This window comes from Amblyomma mixtum, chromosome 7, assembly GCF_055824585.1.
Source record: "Amblyomma mixtum isolate Tamu chromosome 7, ASM5582458v1, whole genome shotgun sequence".
Lineage (NCBI taxonomy): Eukaryota > Metazoa > Arthropoda > Arachnida > Ixodida > Ixodidae > Amblyomma > Amblyomma mixtum.
In genome coordinates this window covers 35,659,284-35,675,423 of record NC_143018.1, presented here as the reverse complement: position 1 = coordinate 35,675,423, position 16,140 = coordinate 35,659,284, and the positions used below count along the sequence as shown (strand labels likewise).

Below are 16,140 nucleotides of genomic sequence, written 5' to 3'. Positions count from 1 at the left end.
TGGCCAGCGCCAGCATCGCCGGTGGCATCATGCGACTGTGACGTACTTTCCGGCTTGCCCGGAGGCCGCGATCAAGTTACTAGTCGCGTGTGCAGCACTAACAGATGTCGCTGTAAAATCAGGGCGAAGACTTTTAAGGCGGAAGCCTTTAATGCCTCATCGTTGTAAGCAGGAGTTGTTGACAGAAATGTCACGCTTTTCAATTGGTCGAAATGGTCGTGACGTCACAGTGCGCGAATTTAAAATGGGACCAATTGTACTTTGGCTAATAACCATTCAACCAATTAAAGAGATGGTATAGTGATGCTCCATGTAAGTGAAGTTTTGTTAGTTAATTAACTAATTAGGCTAATGAACCTTTACAGTCACACCAGATAAATAAAACCGAGTAGGAAATTGGTCAAGTAGGGGAATAGAACCAGGGTCTCCGGAGTGCGAGTCGAGCACGCTACCACTCCGCCATGCCAGCTCGATTGTTTAGAATGAACAAAGGCGCGTCTTGTGAATACCATGTCTTCGCTCACTCTCATTTTCATCCCTTCCCTTACGGCGAGGTTCAGGTGTCCACCGATATATGCGAGACAGATACATTTCCATTCCTCAAAAACCAATTTACCGACGACCAAGGCGTAGAACCGAACAGGCGATGGCGTTCTGTGGACTCCGTGGCAGCGCTGTAAGACGCTGTCGTGTTCCACTCCATTAGAGGCGAAGCTTAACATCTTAACAACACATCATTGACACATGTAGCAACACTGCGATGCCTCATCGCTCTTTAGGCCAACGAAGTGCCCCCCCCTGAATTTTTCCTCCTGCAATGACTGTATTGCCTCCAAAGCATCGCGGGACACGTCGATCCTTTCACTCGCCGGGATCACGGAACGCAGCGACGCGACGGACGCAGTCTTCACTGCTTCGTTTTTGGCACGTTGTCGCGCGCTCTACGAGGAAAATGCTATGGGGCGTGTGGTGGTGGTGGTGGTGAAAACTTTTAATTACTGAAATAGAGTTTGGGAGCCACAGAGTGGCCCCGCTACATGGTCGGTGTCCCTAGTCCGGGACACCGCATGACAATGCCCCGTCTCTAGCCCGTTTCACCAGAGCCCTTTGGGACTCAAGCGAGGAGCAGTTGAGAAGGGCAGTCTCCCATGCCTCTCTGGAACGGGTAGGGGAAGGGGGGAGGTGGGGATTTTGAGTACATGCCCACACCATGTGGAAGATATCACAGGTCTCCCCACAGTGTGGGCATCGCCCATCCGTGTTAGGATCGTAATGCTTTAAGATTGCAGGACAGAGTAGAGTACCTGTCTCATCGCCCCATCGTTCAGGTCAATGGGGCGTGTTAATGGTTGTGTTAGTTCGGGGCGTGGGAGCCCCGCATGCGAGGAACCTCTCAACACAGTTGCTGGGTGGAGACTGGAGGTTTATTGCTTTAGAGGGAGAGAGAGAGAGAGGGCGAGTGTACAAGCAAGCACTTTCGCTGCTGTGGGAGCGCGGATGGTCACAGCATGGTGCCTAGTCAGGGGGCATGCGTTAGTCGACTGGGCTACAGGGATCAGATGTCGTCGGGGAAGACGCCTGCTAGCTTTTGTGGCAGCGGCCGGCCCGCGCTTGTTTCTTGGAAGCGGGCGGCGAGTATGCGCGGAGGAGGCAAGGGCTGCTGAAGCGGCCTTGCGTCGCTTGGTCGACGAACACGACAGGGCGCATACCGCGATCTTTTGCGTGCTACCAAAGACACATGAGCGCTACGTTCTTCCGCACGACTGAAAAGGGGTCGAGCGCTCTCGGGTCAGCGACTCTCTTCCGCGATGAGCCGAGTCGATCGGGCCCAGTGACTCGAAGCGTTGGCAACTATGCTCACACGTGCTTACATGGACGTACCCGGTTCACTCACTACATACGCAACTGTTAACGAAGTGCAGCCGTTTACAAAGCGGCGAGTCAAACCTGGCTTTGAACTCCTATACCAGCGTACAGCACTTTGCACTATTCTAAGCACCATGTTCTGTACTATAGTCGCATACAACTCCAGCCTGCACACTCGATCTAAACATGAAAGGAGTAAAAAAGGGAGTAAGCTGTACTCTATGGCACTCCCTTTATGGGGCAGGGTTATGCTGCCTAAGCCCTGAGGTAGATAGATTTACATCGGTAAAAATACGGAATACAAATTTCTTCTTCAGAGCATGCAAAGTTCTTAAGATTTTAGCCAAGGTTTCAGCTTCCTACCATTACTGACTGCATGCGTTGCAGTGGGAATATACCTCCATTGCCAAGAGTAAGCATTCCGTATATTTAGTGATCGAAATCTGCTCCGGAACTTGGGCAGCTGCCACTAAAAGGGAGTATGTTAGAGAACAGCTTACTTGGACAACGTACTCCCTTTTCACTCCCAATAGGTGTATTATGTTTAGATTGCAGTGAAGCACCCCTACATTCAGGACCACCAAACATAATTCCTCCTTGACAAAAAGTAGACCGCAGTTAAAGCTTTTCTCATTGCCTAAACAAGCTAATCATGAGATGAAATGATAAGTTCAAGAATTTTGATGCCTCTGGCTTCTTTGATAGTCATGCATTAAAAAGCTTATTTTGTTCACTGTTGTGATTGGCCAGTGGAGTAATACAGGACGCCCATTGCCTATTGTTGCCAACTACTGTTTTCTTTTTTTTTTTTTAAGTCTTACCCTACTATAGGTGACATACATCTTACTTACATTCCTTGGAAGCACTGACAACTGAACTATGTGATCCTGTTTTTTGTCACTGCTCACTTCAACTAAGCATTCACTTGCTGGGACAAACTAGATTCAGTAGAGACTCCAAATTTTAGTTGTGTTTTCAATCTTTGGAATGATGCGCAGCATATTAGAAAACATGCACATGGATTGTGCCAACAAGCAGTAAATAATTTATAATTGAATTTTTTTTTCTCTCAAGCTGTTTAGGTTTCAACAGCCGAGTGATGGCTGTGACGTAACAAACGATTTGAAGTCATGCGAGGCATACAAAAACTGTCGTATGGTTGCTGCTTTCTTTGTTTTAATTCTCGCCAACTCTCAGACAAGCATGGCTGAGAGTTGAAATCACAAAACATGAATAAGCAGCAATTATACTGCAGTTTTTGCATGACTCACGACTTCAAATCGTCTGTTACACAGTTCTTTTGCGGCCAAACCCCAAACCAAAACGGCACGAGAAAAAATTCAACTATAAATTACTCAGTTGGCGTAGGCAAATTCCATGCTGCGACTTATACTAATTGTCTTGTGCATCATACCAAAGAAAAAGACAAGCATCCAAAAACTGCTTGTGTCTATTTCTATTTTCATATCTTGTATTTGTACATAGTGTATGCTGCCACCCTAGCCCTGTCCTTTCTTACTATCGCTCCCTCCTTTCTTTCCTTCTGCCTGTCCTCTCCCCGCCCTTTTATTCCCGCTAGCCGCAGCTCAGGTGCATTAGGTTTCGATGGCAGATGCCGCGGCTAGCAACTTCTTTTCCTTCCATTTTTATTTTTATCAATAAAAACAACAACTCTATTCCTTTAAATTTACCTTTCTCAGCTAAGGAGCAACAGGACAGTACAGCAGAATCTCGATCACATAAATTTCACGGGGTCATGAAAAATATTTGTATCATCCAAAACGAACAGCATTTGCGTGCAGAATTTACGCAGATCTCTTTTTGGCCGATGGGGTTTACTTAGGCCGCGCGCCACCACCGATTCGCCATGACGTTGGCACTGTGCTGGTTGTGCACCGCCGCTCACTGCTCGATGTGCCCACCACGCGACTGGCGATCGCGGCGCCAGTGATGTACAGGCAGCAAATGCCTACTTGGTGCTCGCAGGCAGTGTCAGGGCTCGCTGTTCGCATCATCCGTAGTGGGGCGGAGGGTTGTTCGTAACATCCGAATTTCTGCCCATTGCACAGAATGCACTCTGGTTAGGGCATTTTACGAATTCGTATCATCCCAAAATTCGTATCAATTGGGATCGTATAATCGAGATTCTATTGTATGTGAAATTGATTGGCGACGTTGACGAAGCTGTTCTCTGTTCAACTAACTTCGACAAATTCTTAATTGTGCATTTGCCTCGCCTCCGTTAGGTACCTGTTTCTTCATACTTGCACCCTTTGTTTGGGCGGATACTTGACCGGGAACCCTGAATGCAGATCGAACAAATAAGGCTTAGCCGTCATCCATAACTCCAAATGCCTTTCTGTAACTCATCTCCATTGCTTAGGGCCTCAGAAAAGGGAACGTGTACGCTGACAACGCAGACACAAAACATACGAATAACAAGTCCTCCCAGAAAGCAGGAACTGCACAAGACACAGGACCAATTTTGCACATTGCTAAACAGCACTTGTTTATTCATAACTCAAGAAATCTCTTTTCTTTCTTTTTTAAATACACATCTCTGTACAAGAAGGGATTCCAAAGCACCTGTAAAGGCAGTCTGTTGTGCAATGTTAACACGTGCACACCTCAGCACGTGTCTAATAAAAGAAAATGAAAAGAAATTGCTTCACACACACACACACATGCCACGCATACAATCAGAGAAAAAAAAGGCATTTCCTTATATAATTACACATCGTCTCCTGTACACGGCTCCCTCTCCAGGACCGAGGAGAAGGGTAGGGGAATGAGGTGAACACCCTCGCCTTATATCAGTTTCTCTTAGCTGTTTCTTTTTCTTTTTTTTCACATTAAGAGTCTATGTACAAGATGTGTGACTATGGAGTGCCATCTTGCTCATCCGCCTTCAGCCTTTCGGATGGGCTGGAAAGATAAAAGCATGGGAGTTTCAACCACACTGCAAGAAGGCGCAAGAAGCCACAGTACTGAAAGCGTTATTTGAAACTCCCCTGCACTACAAAAACATCAACCCACAAGAAAGCCTCAATCATATTAGCAGTTTGCAGGGTTACCACTTAGGCTGTCACTTTCCAATTCCATTCCATATATCTGTTAAAGGGCTGGAGACACAAATTTTTGTTTAGTGTTCTTTCTTTTGAATGACGTGCAAGACATTAGTACACATGGGTTAGTTGTCTCCACCTAATACACCTTGCACTTTACCAATATCCCTCAAGTGAAAAGTACACAATAGTAGCTATATCTTACTGGTACTCACCTATGGGGCAGAAACGCGGAGGCTAACAAAAAGGGTTCAGCTTAAGTTAAAGAAATTGCAGCGAGCTATGGAAAGAAAAATGATAGGTGTAACGTTAAGAGATCGGAAGCGGGCAGAGTGGGTGAGGTAACAAACACGGGTTAATGACATCCTAGTTGAAATCAAGAGGAAGAAATGAGCTTGGGCAGGGCATGTAATGCGAAGGCAGGATAACCGCTGGTCCTTAAGCGTAATTGAGTGGATTTCGAGAGATGGCAAGCGTAGCAGGGGGCGGCAGTAAGTTAGGTGGGCGGATGAGATTAAGAAGTTTGTGGGGATATGGTGACCGCAGCTGGCAAAGGACAGGGTTAATTGGAGAGACATGGGAGAGGCCTTTGCCCTGCAGTTGTAGTAGTCAGGCTGATGATGATGATAATGATACCCCAGGAGCTGGAATGACAATGAGCGAATGAACAGCTATTATATGGTAGTTTTTGCACATCTCATATGGCCTCAACCTTACTTATGGTGCCCCAGTTACTGTTTGGCTGTTGAAAATGAAAGCAAACTACTTGAGAGAAGAAATTCGATTATAAATTATTCTCCAGGCACAGGCAAGCAAGCTTGACTACATGAGAGAAGAAATTCAATAATAAATAATTTTCCAGGCACAGGTAAGCTCCAAGTGGTGATCTATGTTTACTAATGTCTTACACATTCTTCCACAGAAAAAAACATGTAATGAGGTATTCGGTGCCTCAACCCCTTTAGCATTAGCAAAAAGAGCCTGAAACCAGTTCTGAGAATTAGTGACGACTATTTAACATCCTGCATCAACAGAATAGCTACTACCCCTAAGATGATGGCAATGCATCATACAGAACCTCTCAGATGCGCGGAATTTTCATTTTCTTCACACACTGTAATTGTTTGTGAAGTTTTAGCTCTAGGTACATTTCACGAGCATCACTTTCTGGACCTATGACATTGCCAGCGATTATGCTAACTGCATTTGTTTTGTCGTGTGACCCTGTTTCAGCATCCACTCAACAGTGCACTAAAGAGGATTTAGCTCGCCTTTTTACCATGGGAACTCTATCTACATGTTCCAAGCATTCTTAGAAACTGGGAAATATTGTTCTGCGGCTCAATTCTCTATTCAATCGGATTAAACGTTCCGGCTCCCGCCTTTTTTTTTTTTTAAACTGGCCTCCTAGAGTAGGAGGATCAAATAATGCGTGGAGTGCCTTTGAGCCAGTTGCGTGGGCGCTTGCGCTCGGCCGTCGGTGCAGTGATATGTACTAATACGTGCAGTCATCTGCAAAAGCAACGAGTCCATGCGTATTTTTATTTCCGTGGGCCTGAGGCTATGTTGTCTGCGACCAAAGTTATTTAATCACGGAAACCTAAAAAACAAAAGCAAAAGCGAAGCCGCCATGCGACTGGCTGAAAGGCACTCCATGCGTTGGTTGACTCCTCCTACTCTCGGGAGGTCAGTTAAAAAAAAAATGTGGGAGCCGGGACATTTAATTCATTTTAATTTAAAAAATCGGCCACACAGGACAATAATGCGAAGTTTCTAAGAATTCTCGGATCCTCTGATCGCGAATATCAGGTTCCCATGGTAAAAAACAAACTCCGGATCCTCTTTAGTGCACCTTCAAGCCTTGAATGCCAAGTGTCACGAATTTTACATGTACCGTTTGCATGCCATGTACTATCATTAGCACATGGAGCTTGGATACAAAGTTTGATGCCAACATTTTCTTAGCAGCCAGCGCTTTCCAGTCAGGATGTTTGGCATCACTGTCAGCAAGCTGTGTGAAGAAAAAGGGAGTGCAAATGTGCGACTTCCAGCCAGGGTCCAAAAATTCCTCGTCTCATTATCTGACAAGCTTTACAGAGAAAATAGGAAGACTCTTGTAGCTTAGAAAATTGGTTATTGTCTCAGGGTCTTCGAACGGGTCTGAAGCCTCTGATTTGTTCTTTCATACAACTCCGACTAGCTGTACAAAACGGACCAAAGACTGTTTCTAATCGGCGACATGCCAATTTCTTAAATCTTCACGGCGCTAACAAAGTTTTTATATTGGCTTCTGAATGCGGGTACATCAGCTATTTGAGTGTGAGTACGTTAGCTAGTACAACTATCCGATTCCTTCGTAACTTTGCATTAAAGGGTTAACGTGCATGAGCCGTGAACAAGCAGAACAGGAAGCAGCACCACTCACAGATGCATGGTTCCAATCGATCACCCACGTGGATGCCTCTCAGGGGGGTCATACGTCCAACGGAGATGGTGCCTTGGCAGAGGGCTCGCGCGGTGTCTCACGGCTGCCAGGCAGCTCTCGTGCAGATGGAGGCACGCTGGGCATGGAAATAGCCACCTGAGAGGACACCGACGGTCCTTCGCCCGCAGGCCCCGCCTTCTGGTGGTGCAGCGGGGTGCCCAGAGATGGCGCTGCGGTGCTGCTGCTGGCCGTAGAGGACTGGTCCTCATCGGAGAGCAATGGCCACTGTTGCTCCACCTTGGTGAGCCGCTCGCTCAGGGCACGCAGTGCGATTTGCCTGCAGTTGCGTTTTACAAAACGACCGTCTGAATAAGGAGCAGAGCTACGTATTCCAAGCAGGATCACTACGGCTAACCTCCAGCAATAGGGAGTTTTAGTATATCGTACACAGACATACGCAAAGGCATAGCGGACGGTATAAAATAGCGTTGTTCGTACTGCGTATGTGCCAAACACTATTTCAAACCGAGGTTTTATGTACGTTCGCGTTACGTACGCTATTTTTCGAATGTAGCGTGCGTGCTCTTGTGTACGCCAGGAAAAATAGCGTTTTCAACATGGCGGCGGCACCCACATCGCCCGCTTCGGAGAGAAATTGTCATGTTATTGGGGTTTCAGGCATATTCATTGCCCTTAAATGAAAGATCTAATATTCGCTTTGCCTCCTCTCACCGACAGCAGAACGAATGAGTGATAAACTTGCCATATTTTGGATTCTGTGCAATGATTCCGGCATACCCAACCCTACCAAAAACATCGCTGACTGTGGATTGGCATGATTTCGATTTTTATGCCAAGGTAGTCATAGCCTTGCCAAATGTAGCTGTTTCGGCGGTCATCTGGCCCACGACCGGTTGTGGCTGGCCCGTCGCAGTGCTCGTAGCACGTGTTGGTGCTGACATCGTCGCAGTGCTCATAGCACGACTAGAACGACTCATTTGAGGACGCCATGCAACTGGCTATCTACATGATACGACTTGGATAAGCTTGGCTAATGCGTTGGCTAAGCGCGAAAAATATGACACAAAATGTTTTTACATTCTAACACCAGATGGCACGAACGCGGCCTTGGCTGTCGTTGCGTTCGGGTTGTTGTACGGTAAACTAAAAGTGCTCTTGCGACTTCCACAGTAACCTCCCGCTAAATGCTTGCGTATAACGTTATTTCTCTTATGCATCATTACAATGAACACGCAACCCTGGTACCAGTCTGTTTTATTCATCACAGGAGTATGTATGGAATGCTATGAACAAGAGAACAAGACACCTTGGCAAATTTTTATTTTTAGCATGCTTTAGCCCCGACCGCTCAGAGGTCAAAGGTCACATCTGACACATCTAATAGTTGCGACCTCAGTCAAATACACTAAGTGACATGCTTCAAAATGTCTTGCTCAGACTGAAAGCATCAGTACTGAGTGCATCGCACATACTCTAGCTCCAGAAGCTCCTCTTGGAAAAATTTCTTCCACATTTTGTAAATGTCAACCAAAGGAGTTGCATGGTATCTTGTTCTTATTTATTTATTTAGTACATACTGCTAGCCTCATGCCGAGGCTGTTGCAGGATTGGGGCATGTTATACAAGGGGAGAAAACAACAGTAAGAAAAGTACACTTAAATTATTGTTATACAGTTCTAGTTGTCACAGTGGAACAAAGGAAAAAAAAAAACTACAGTCAGAGATCATAAGTCACAAAAAAAATTGCAGCAGGGCAAAAGTAACAAATCGACAACATTCTGCAGTCAGGGTACAGTTGATAGCTGGGAAAGAAAACTTTCCATGGACGGGCACTTGACCACGTCATCAGGTAAGGCATTCCATTCACGGACTGCTTGGGGGAAAAATGAATACTTAAAAGTGTCGCTGTGTGCCCGGTATTCAATTAAATGCTTGGAGTGTTGCGTTCTAGTGCTGCAGTGAGCTGAGCGGGAGATGTAACTGGTCAAATGTTTAGGGGAATCCCCCAAGGTGGAGTAGATTTGTAATAAGGGAGCAATTACTCATTGACATCCACCCGAGCGCAGCCATACGGCTACAAAGGAAAGCTATACAGCTCTCTCAGAAACTTCGTAGTTAAAGAAAAATTCGTCCTAGTCCGGGGTTCGAACTCGGGACCACGGCTTCAACGGAGCTGTCGCTCTACCAATTGAGCTAACCGGGACGGCAAGCTTATGGTAGGGCGAGAGCGAATTGATCAATAACTCGAAGTGGGAACAGTGTAGGTCAAACTGTTCCCAAACACTGTTCCCACTTCAATTCGCTCTCTCCCTACCATAAGCTTGCCGTCCCGGTTAGCTCAATTGGTAGAGCGACTGCTCTGGTGAAGCGGTGGTCCCGGGTTCGAACCCCGGACCAGGACGAATTTTTCTTTAACTACGAAGTTTCTGAGAGGGCTGTATAGCTTTCCTTTGTAGCCGTATGGCTGCGCTCGGGTGGATGTCAATGAGTAATTACTCCCTTATTGGAGATGTAACTCTCACTGTTGATTTTAAAGGCTCCAGACAAGAGAAGATAAATATATTTGAGGCATGTATGCTTGGCGCGACTACTAATAGTGCTGAGACCAGCCTGGGTAAGAAGTTCGGATGGTGACTCGTGGTGGCGATACTTGTTATAGATGAACCTAATTGCCTTGCGTTGTATCTTTTCTAATTTGGTAATTAAATTATTTGTGTGTGGGAACCAGCATATTATGCTGTATTCTAAAATTGGTCGCACGAGGCATGTATAAGCAAGCAATTTTGTGTCGGGTGAGGCGAAATTGATGGAGCGCCTTAATGAGTAAAGAGCGGAAAATGCTTTCGATGTTACGTATGCTATATGCTTGTCCCATTTTAAGTCTGAAAAAATGATTATGCCAAGGTACTTATATTTATCGACAAATTTTACTATGTTATCTCCAATTTTACATGGGAAAGTGAGTGTTCTTTTTTTCCTTCACACGGTCATCACAACTGTTTTTTCTAGATTTAGTGTCATCTGCCATTCCTAGCACCACTTTGATATTACTTCGAGATCAGCGTTTAATGTGATCTGGTCTTCTTTACTGTAAATTAATTTACTTTACAGTAAATTAATTCTTGATTTTTCAGTAACCCCATGCTAGTTCAAGTTGATGAATCGGGTTGACATCTTCCTGTACTGAGTTGCGGCCAAACTTATTCTAGTAACATTGGTAGTAGCAGAGTAAAAGTATTTTTTTCTTAGTGGCACTGGCTTTCTGCCAGCCTTTTCCAGCTCTAAATTTCACGCATTCATCATAAATGCGCAGTAAGTGTGACAGATAGCATGGATTCTTATGAACCAGTGGGTGAGCACAACATTTTGCAGTGGGTTTCAGTACAAGTGTTAGCATAGCTTCGAAGTGGGTTTCAGAGTAGCTCAGCGACGGCAAAAAATGACATTCCATGATTAGCACACCCAGGCAGGTCCACTTGTAATCTAACTGCGCCCTCCAACTTGCTTTTCAAGAACAACCTCAGCTCGGAGGCTCACCTTCTTCGCTCCGCATCCTGTGGGTCGGTGCCCGGCAAGTTGATGGTCACAGTGGAAGCAGACCCGCTGGACAAGTTGTACTTCCGCGGCGGCTTCCTACACAGCTTGATCTTGACAAAGAAGTTGAAGATGAGGTTGCTGACCAGAGCAATGGGCGGCTGGAGCACGTTGGGAAAGAAACTGCGACGTACAAAAAAGGAAAGCACATGAAACAGAAGTTGACAGAGTGGTAAAGTGCGTGAGCTCAACTTGGCATTGTCTATAGCATAGTGTGTACGCAAGATAATTAGTACTTCTGCCATATCAACACTGTAGTTGAAGCTCGAGGCTGTCACTCAAAACCTGTGCGAAGAGAGGCAAAAGCATGGATTTCAGCTCCAATGCAGATCCTCGTATTCTCAGGCTGTAGTGATGTTTTCATATATATACCGCATGCTATATATGCTACGAGTTACTCCAATTTCCTTCACTTCTCCACAGCTTGTATACAATGTGTCCAAGAACGCTGTGGGGACGCCTTCGTCCCCTGCGTTCACTTTCCCGCATTGCACACCCCACTGTTGTTAGCTCCCCCCCGAAAAGGGCTCCTCTCGGTTCGGTTACTTTTAACTAACAGGGGAGGGCGCTCGCGTCGCAGCGACAGCAGCGCCACGGATGGCGTGTTTTGCCGCTCGCGCGCGGGGGAAGTCTCTCTCTCTTCTGCTCGGCACCGGGAACGCAAGTGGACGTTTCCGCGCGCGACTCCGCTCTTCGCCGCGGGCGCCTCTTGGTCGGAACTTGCTCCCGCCGAGCCCGTCCCGTCGGGCCTCGGAGTTTATTCCCTCTGCCCTAGCGTGGGCGAACATTCGCTCGTAGCCGTGCTGGTGAGTCGGACATCCTCGATTCCTCAGTGTATTTTGTTGCTAGCTGGCGTTATTGTTGTTATAGCAATAAATGCCTTGTTTGTGTCAGCCAGTGTGTCGTTCCTTTGTTCCCGCAGAGCAAGGCCCGCCGTGGTCGGCGTGCACTCGGTAGCGTACGCGACCACGGGGTGGGGTCCGTGCGGCTTTGAACTGTGTCAGCCGCGGTAAACAGGGGAGAACGGATTTATCTCCCCCCTTTTAAACCCCACAACGCTCATAAAAAATCAATGAGCTGGAAGCAACTCCAAATGCCTCACCTACACTACAAATGCTTAAAGGACTTTGGCATAGCACTTTGCATTCATGCCCCATACAGCAAATTTTTTTTAATGAAAGGCTCGCGACAAACACTAGTCAAAAGAAGAACTACTGCTAGCGTTATGAACTGTAAGCACGCAAAAAAACAGACAGTGCCTTCAGGGGGATCCAGTGCAAATGAAAGCACGTGCACAGCAATGGAGCTGCACTTGCAAATTGCGGCACAGAGGTGGGAAATTAAGAACACATCAGCGAACAGAGCAGATGTGAGGTAATACATCATTGGCACTGCTTCTGCACTAATAATAATGTGAACAAGTGCTGGCTCCTGACATTCATGGCTAAATTTTTGATGGCAACTAAGCCTCGAACAGACACCCTGGTGGTGGTGGTGGTGGTGGTGAAAAACTTTAATCAAAGAGAGCTCGAGGGTAAAAAAAAAAAAAAACCCTGCTGCATGGTCGGTATCCTTAGTCCGGGACACCGCACGACGAGGCCCCGTCTCGCGCTCGCTTGACCAGAGCCCTTTGGGACTCCAGTGTGGAGCAGTTGAGGAGGGCAGTCTCCCATGCCTCTCGGGTGGGGGTGGGGGAGGGGGGAAGGTGAGGATTCTGAGTACATGCCCACACCATGTGAAAGATATCGCAGATCTCTCCACAGTGCGGGCAGCGCCCATCTGTGTTCGGATCGAAGTGTTTTGCTATTGCAGGACAGAGAAGGGTTCCTGTCTGCAGGCGCCGCAGAGTTCGCTCCTCCGCCTTACTCAGCCCCTTGGCAGGTGCCGGGTAGAGACGGTGGCTGTCGCAATAATAAATTAGGATTTCGCGGAACCGCAGAAGCGGTTTATGAGCTTCTGAGCCAGGAGAGCTAGGATGAGGAGCCCGGTGTGTGAGCGCTCGGGCGGCCGCATCAGCGGCCTCATTGCCTCGTAGACCCTGGTGGCCAGGAGCCCAGATCACTTTTGTGCGAGTTGGATCGGCGAGAGCGCGTCTTAGAATTTGCGAGGCAAGAGGTGATATTTCGCCTGCAAGATAATGTTCACAGGCCCGGCGAGAGTCTGTGATAACCGTTTTCGATTTTAGTGGGAAGATCTGAAGTGCACGGCAGCTGTTAGCAAGCTCGAACAGACTGCGCTAAGCCACGTGGTAAAACAATGGCAACATACACTTTCTAGCAAAGCTCTACACAGGGACACACAGCTTGTAGCGTGTGCTCCAACATGCTTAAATTAGATTTTTAGTATGAGTATTGCAAGACTAAGTGGCATCACATGATTTTTGAGTGGTCTTGAAGATATATCACACTGGAGCTGGGGTTATGAAAGTTGATTGCAAGATGAGCACAGAGCTCTGTGTCTACGTAGTCACCTCACAGCTTGTCCCCAACAGCCGAGGGCTGCGTACAGCTGCAAAGCCCATGTTTCTATGTTCATGCCATTCAATCAAACCCGACATCAGCTCATGGTTGATGTATTTCTCAAACTTAGAACAGCTGTGCACGTCCACAGCCCTCGAAGGGCTATTGAGCTGCTAGTTTTCTTTCTTTGCTAGAGTTCTCTCTCATGCACCGCCGTTGCCTTCCTGCAAAGGGCTAGCCTCTGTATCAAATAAAAATAGACAGTACAAAAAGCAGCGATGCTTTTTAAGACTTGACTGGGTGAAGAACAGCGAAAAAGAGGTGAACCTTAGCTCAAAAACTTGTGCAGTTAAATGAGAATTTATGCAGTTGCCTTGGCTTAATTGTTTAAAAGCTTTGACAGGTGTATAACCCCTTTAGCTAGCTCTTTTTCGTATCTCAAAACAGTTAGTGCACACTGACTGCATAACTAACACATAACTTTGCAAAAAATAAACCGTTCACTAGCCTTCCCTTCGATCTGCAGTGGCCAAGTGTTCACTTGCTTTTCAATGTAATAATCACATCGTGTTTTCTTATTCTCTTTGAAAATGTACTTGTACATTCTCAACGTTCTATAACTCATCTGTCTTCACTTCTGCTGATTTTTCTGTTTTCTATTCCGTTTTTATACACATCAGTCACTGAATTAGTTTCTTCATCTTTTAAAAATAAAACTACTGTCCCCTGTCTCCTAGTGTACGCAAACTAATTAATGCGTTGTCCCCCTTTGTAGTGCCTTCGGGCCTTTCAGGTGAAAATAAATTAGTTGAAATAAACGAAACCATTGATCGCATGATCCCAATCTGCCACACTTCAAAACAAAACTATCCAACAACCATGACTACACATTTTAGTTTTACATAACTTGGTTCTTTCCACACATGGGAACAGCACAATCCTACTGATTTAGAACTGCAGGTCGCATTCAACCATAGAAATGCAGAAATGCGCCTGTACCGAGATTCCTCTTTTCTTTAGCTAACCTGTCTACTTCTCTGGAACTTCAAACCTGTCGTAACCGGCGCGACGACAGTGACGTCATCCAATGCCAACATCTGGAGACCTCACCTTTGGGTGTTCCGCAGGAAGTGATAACGCACCACAACACTACAGGGCGAGTCTTCACTAAAAGCTCAGGCGTGAGCTTACTAAGCTTAATCAGGCAGGCTAAGCTCTTGGCTCGTATAAATGCCCCATAAATAGCTAAATATGCAGCACAAACTCCCAGCCAACGCTAGCATGCGAAGCTAAGGAGGCAAGCGTCCATTACCAGCATAACAAGTTAACACTTTCACACGCGGCAGCAACTCGTCAAATTGACAAGGATGATCGCCGCCCCAGAACGGCGTACCCGGCCGACCAGATAACGCCCACGCCCCTGATTCATAACCAGCACCACCACGAAGCGCATCAACGCAACCCAGCACCGACGCACCTGGCGAACGTGAAGTGGTCCGCCATGTCACCCTTGCTGCCGTTGCTGTGGTGCTGGTAGAAGCGCAGGTAGACCCACGACGACAGCATGCCCGAGGCGAACATGACTGGGTAGGTGCCCCTCAGCACCTGGCATGCCCACAGAATGATCGCGACCAGCAGCACCGTGAGAGGAACGTTCCGGTTGCGGATCTTGCCGAACGGCAGCGGCACCAGGACGTGGTCGGGCATGATCTGCTTGACGGCGACCATGACGGCGGCACAGTAGCCCGCCAAGCCGTGGATTCGCACGGCGAACAGGTAGTCCGGATTCCAGCTGATCGAGTAGAGCACGATGTAGTAGGCCACCGAGAGGAACGCCACGCTCGTGTTGACGATGGCAAAGAAAGTGAGCATCTCGATGGCGCCCCACAGAGGCTCGATGAGCTTGCCGCACAGGCCGACGGTCACGATGTCGGCGATCACCATCCAAACGCTGTTCTCGAAGAAGGCGTGCGTGAACGCCGTCCATATCCAGAAGCTGGGTGGTATGATGTAGCCCGGCGTCACACACACGGCTCGCGACGCGACCTGGCTGTAGGAGAGGAAGTAACAAAGGAACACTGCTAGGCTGAGCACTTTGACGACCGCGCTGCACGTCTGCAGCGCGGCCAAGAACTGCTGTCGCAGGTACGGCAAGTTTCTCTGCACCACCGTGGAAGCGGCCATCTTCTTGGCGGCCATGTCTTTTTTCCCCCCCTGCAGAAGACGACCGGAAGCCGCGTGAGAACAGAAACCGGATATGACGATTTCTTTGATGCCTTTGACGCTGCGTCGGCATGAGTCGTCATAGTTCTGGTCACGTGCTCCTGAGATAGCTCGAGCATACATCATCGCTGAATAAGTAACTGCTGCTCCCAAAAAAAGTAAAAAAAAAAGGTTACCGGATTAGCGGAGGCTTGAGAATGAGTGAAAAGGTAATTATTAACTGCCACAACTTGAAGCTGGCGCCTGTTCCAAACCCGAGCTAGAGCCAGTGACTCTAACCCGAGCCCATACACCCATACTAAAAGCAACTAAACTCGAGTCGCACGAGCTGTAGAGAAGCCCAAGCTGGACACGAAACTTCCAACAGAAGGCTTTCTCGATTGCATCTCTGTGCTAATTGTGGCTGTGCTTGTCGAGTTCAATGAACAGGTCAGATCTGGCTGAAAGTTTGTCATACTCTCAACCAAGACAGGACAACAGACTGTCT

At 47.3% G+C, this 16,140-nt stretch overlaps 1 protein-coding gene and 1 non-coding gene across 2 annotated transcripts; one reads left to right on the top strand and one right to left on the bottom strand.

The window, feature by feature from the left end:
• Positions 1-4,346: 4,346 nt before the first annotated feature.
• On the bottom strand, positions 4,347-15,674 carry LOC149335651 (transmembrane protein 115). Its single transcript, XM_089552250.1, has 4 exons — positions 14,908-15,674; positions 10,915-11,094; positions 7,357-7,693; positions 4,347-4,791 (listed from the first exon to the last, which is right to left on the bottom strand). The coding sequence occupies exons 1-3, from the start codon at positions 15,627-15,629 to the stop codon at positions 7,405-7,407; spliced, it is 1,191 nt and encodes a 396-aa protein (XP_089408376.1). The 5' UTR covers positions 15,630-15,674; the 3' UTR covers positions 4,347-4,791; positions 7,357-7,404.
• On the top strand, positions 9,705-9,778 carry TRNAT-GGU (transfer RNA threonine (anticodon GGU)). The gene has a single exon. It is a non-coding gene; the product is annotated as a tRNA-Thr (tRNA).
• Positions 15,675-16,140: the final 466 nt, after the last annotated feature.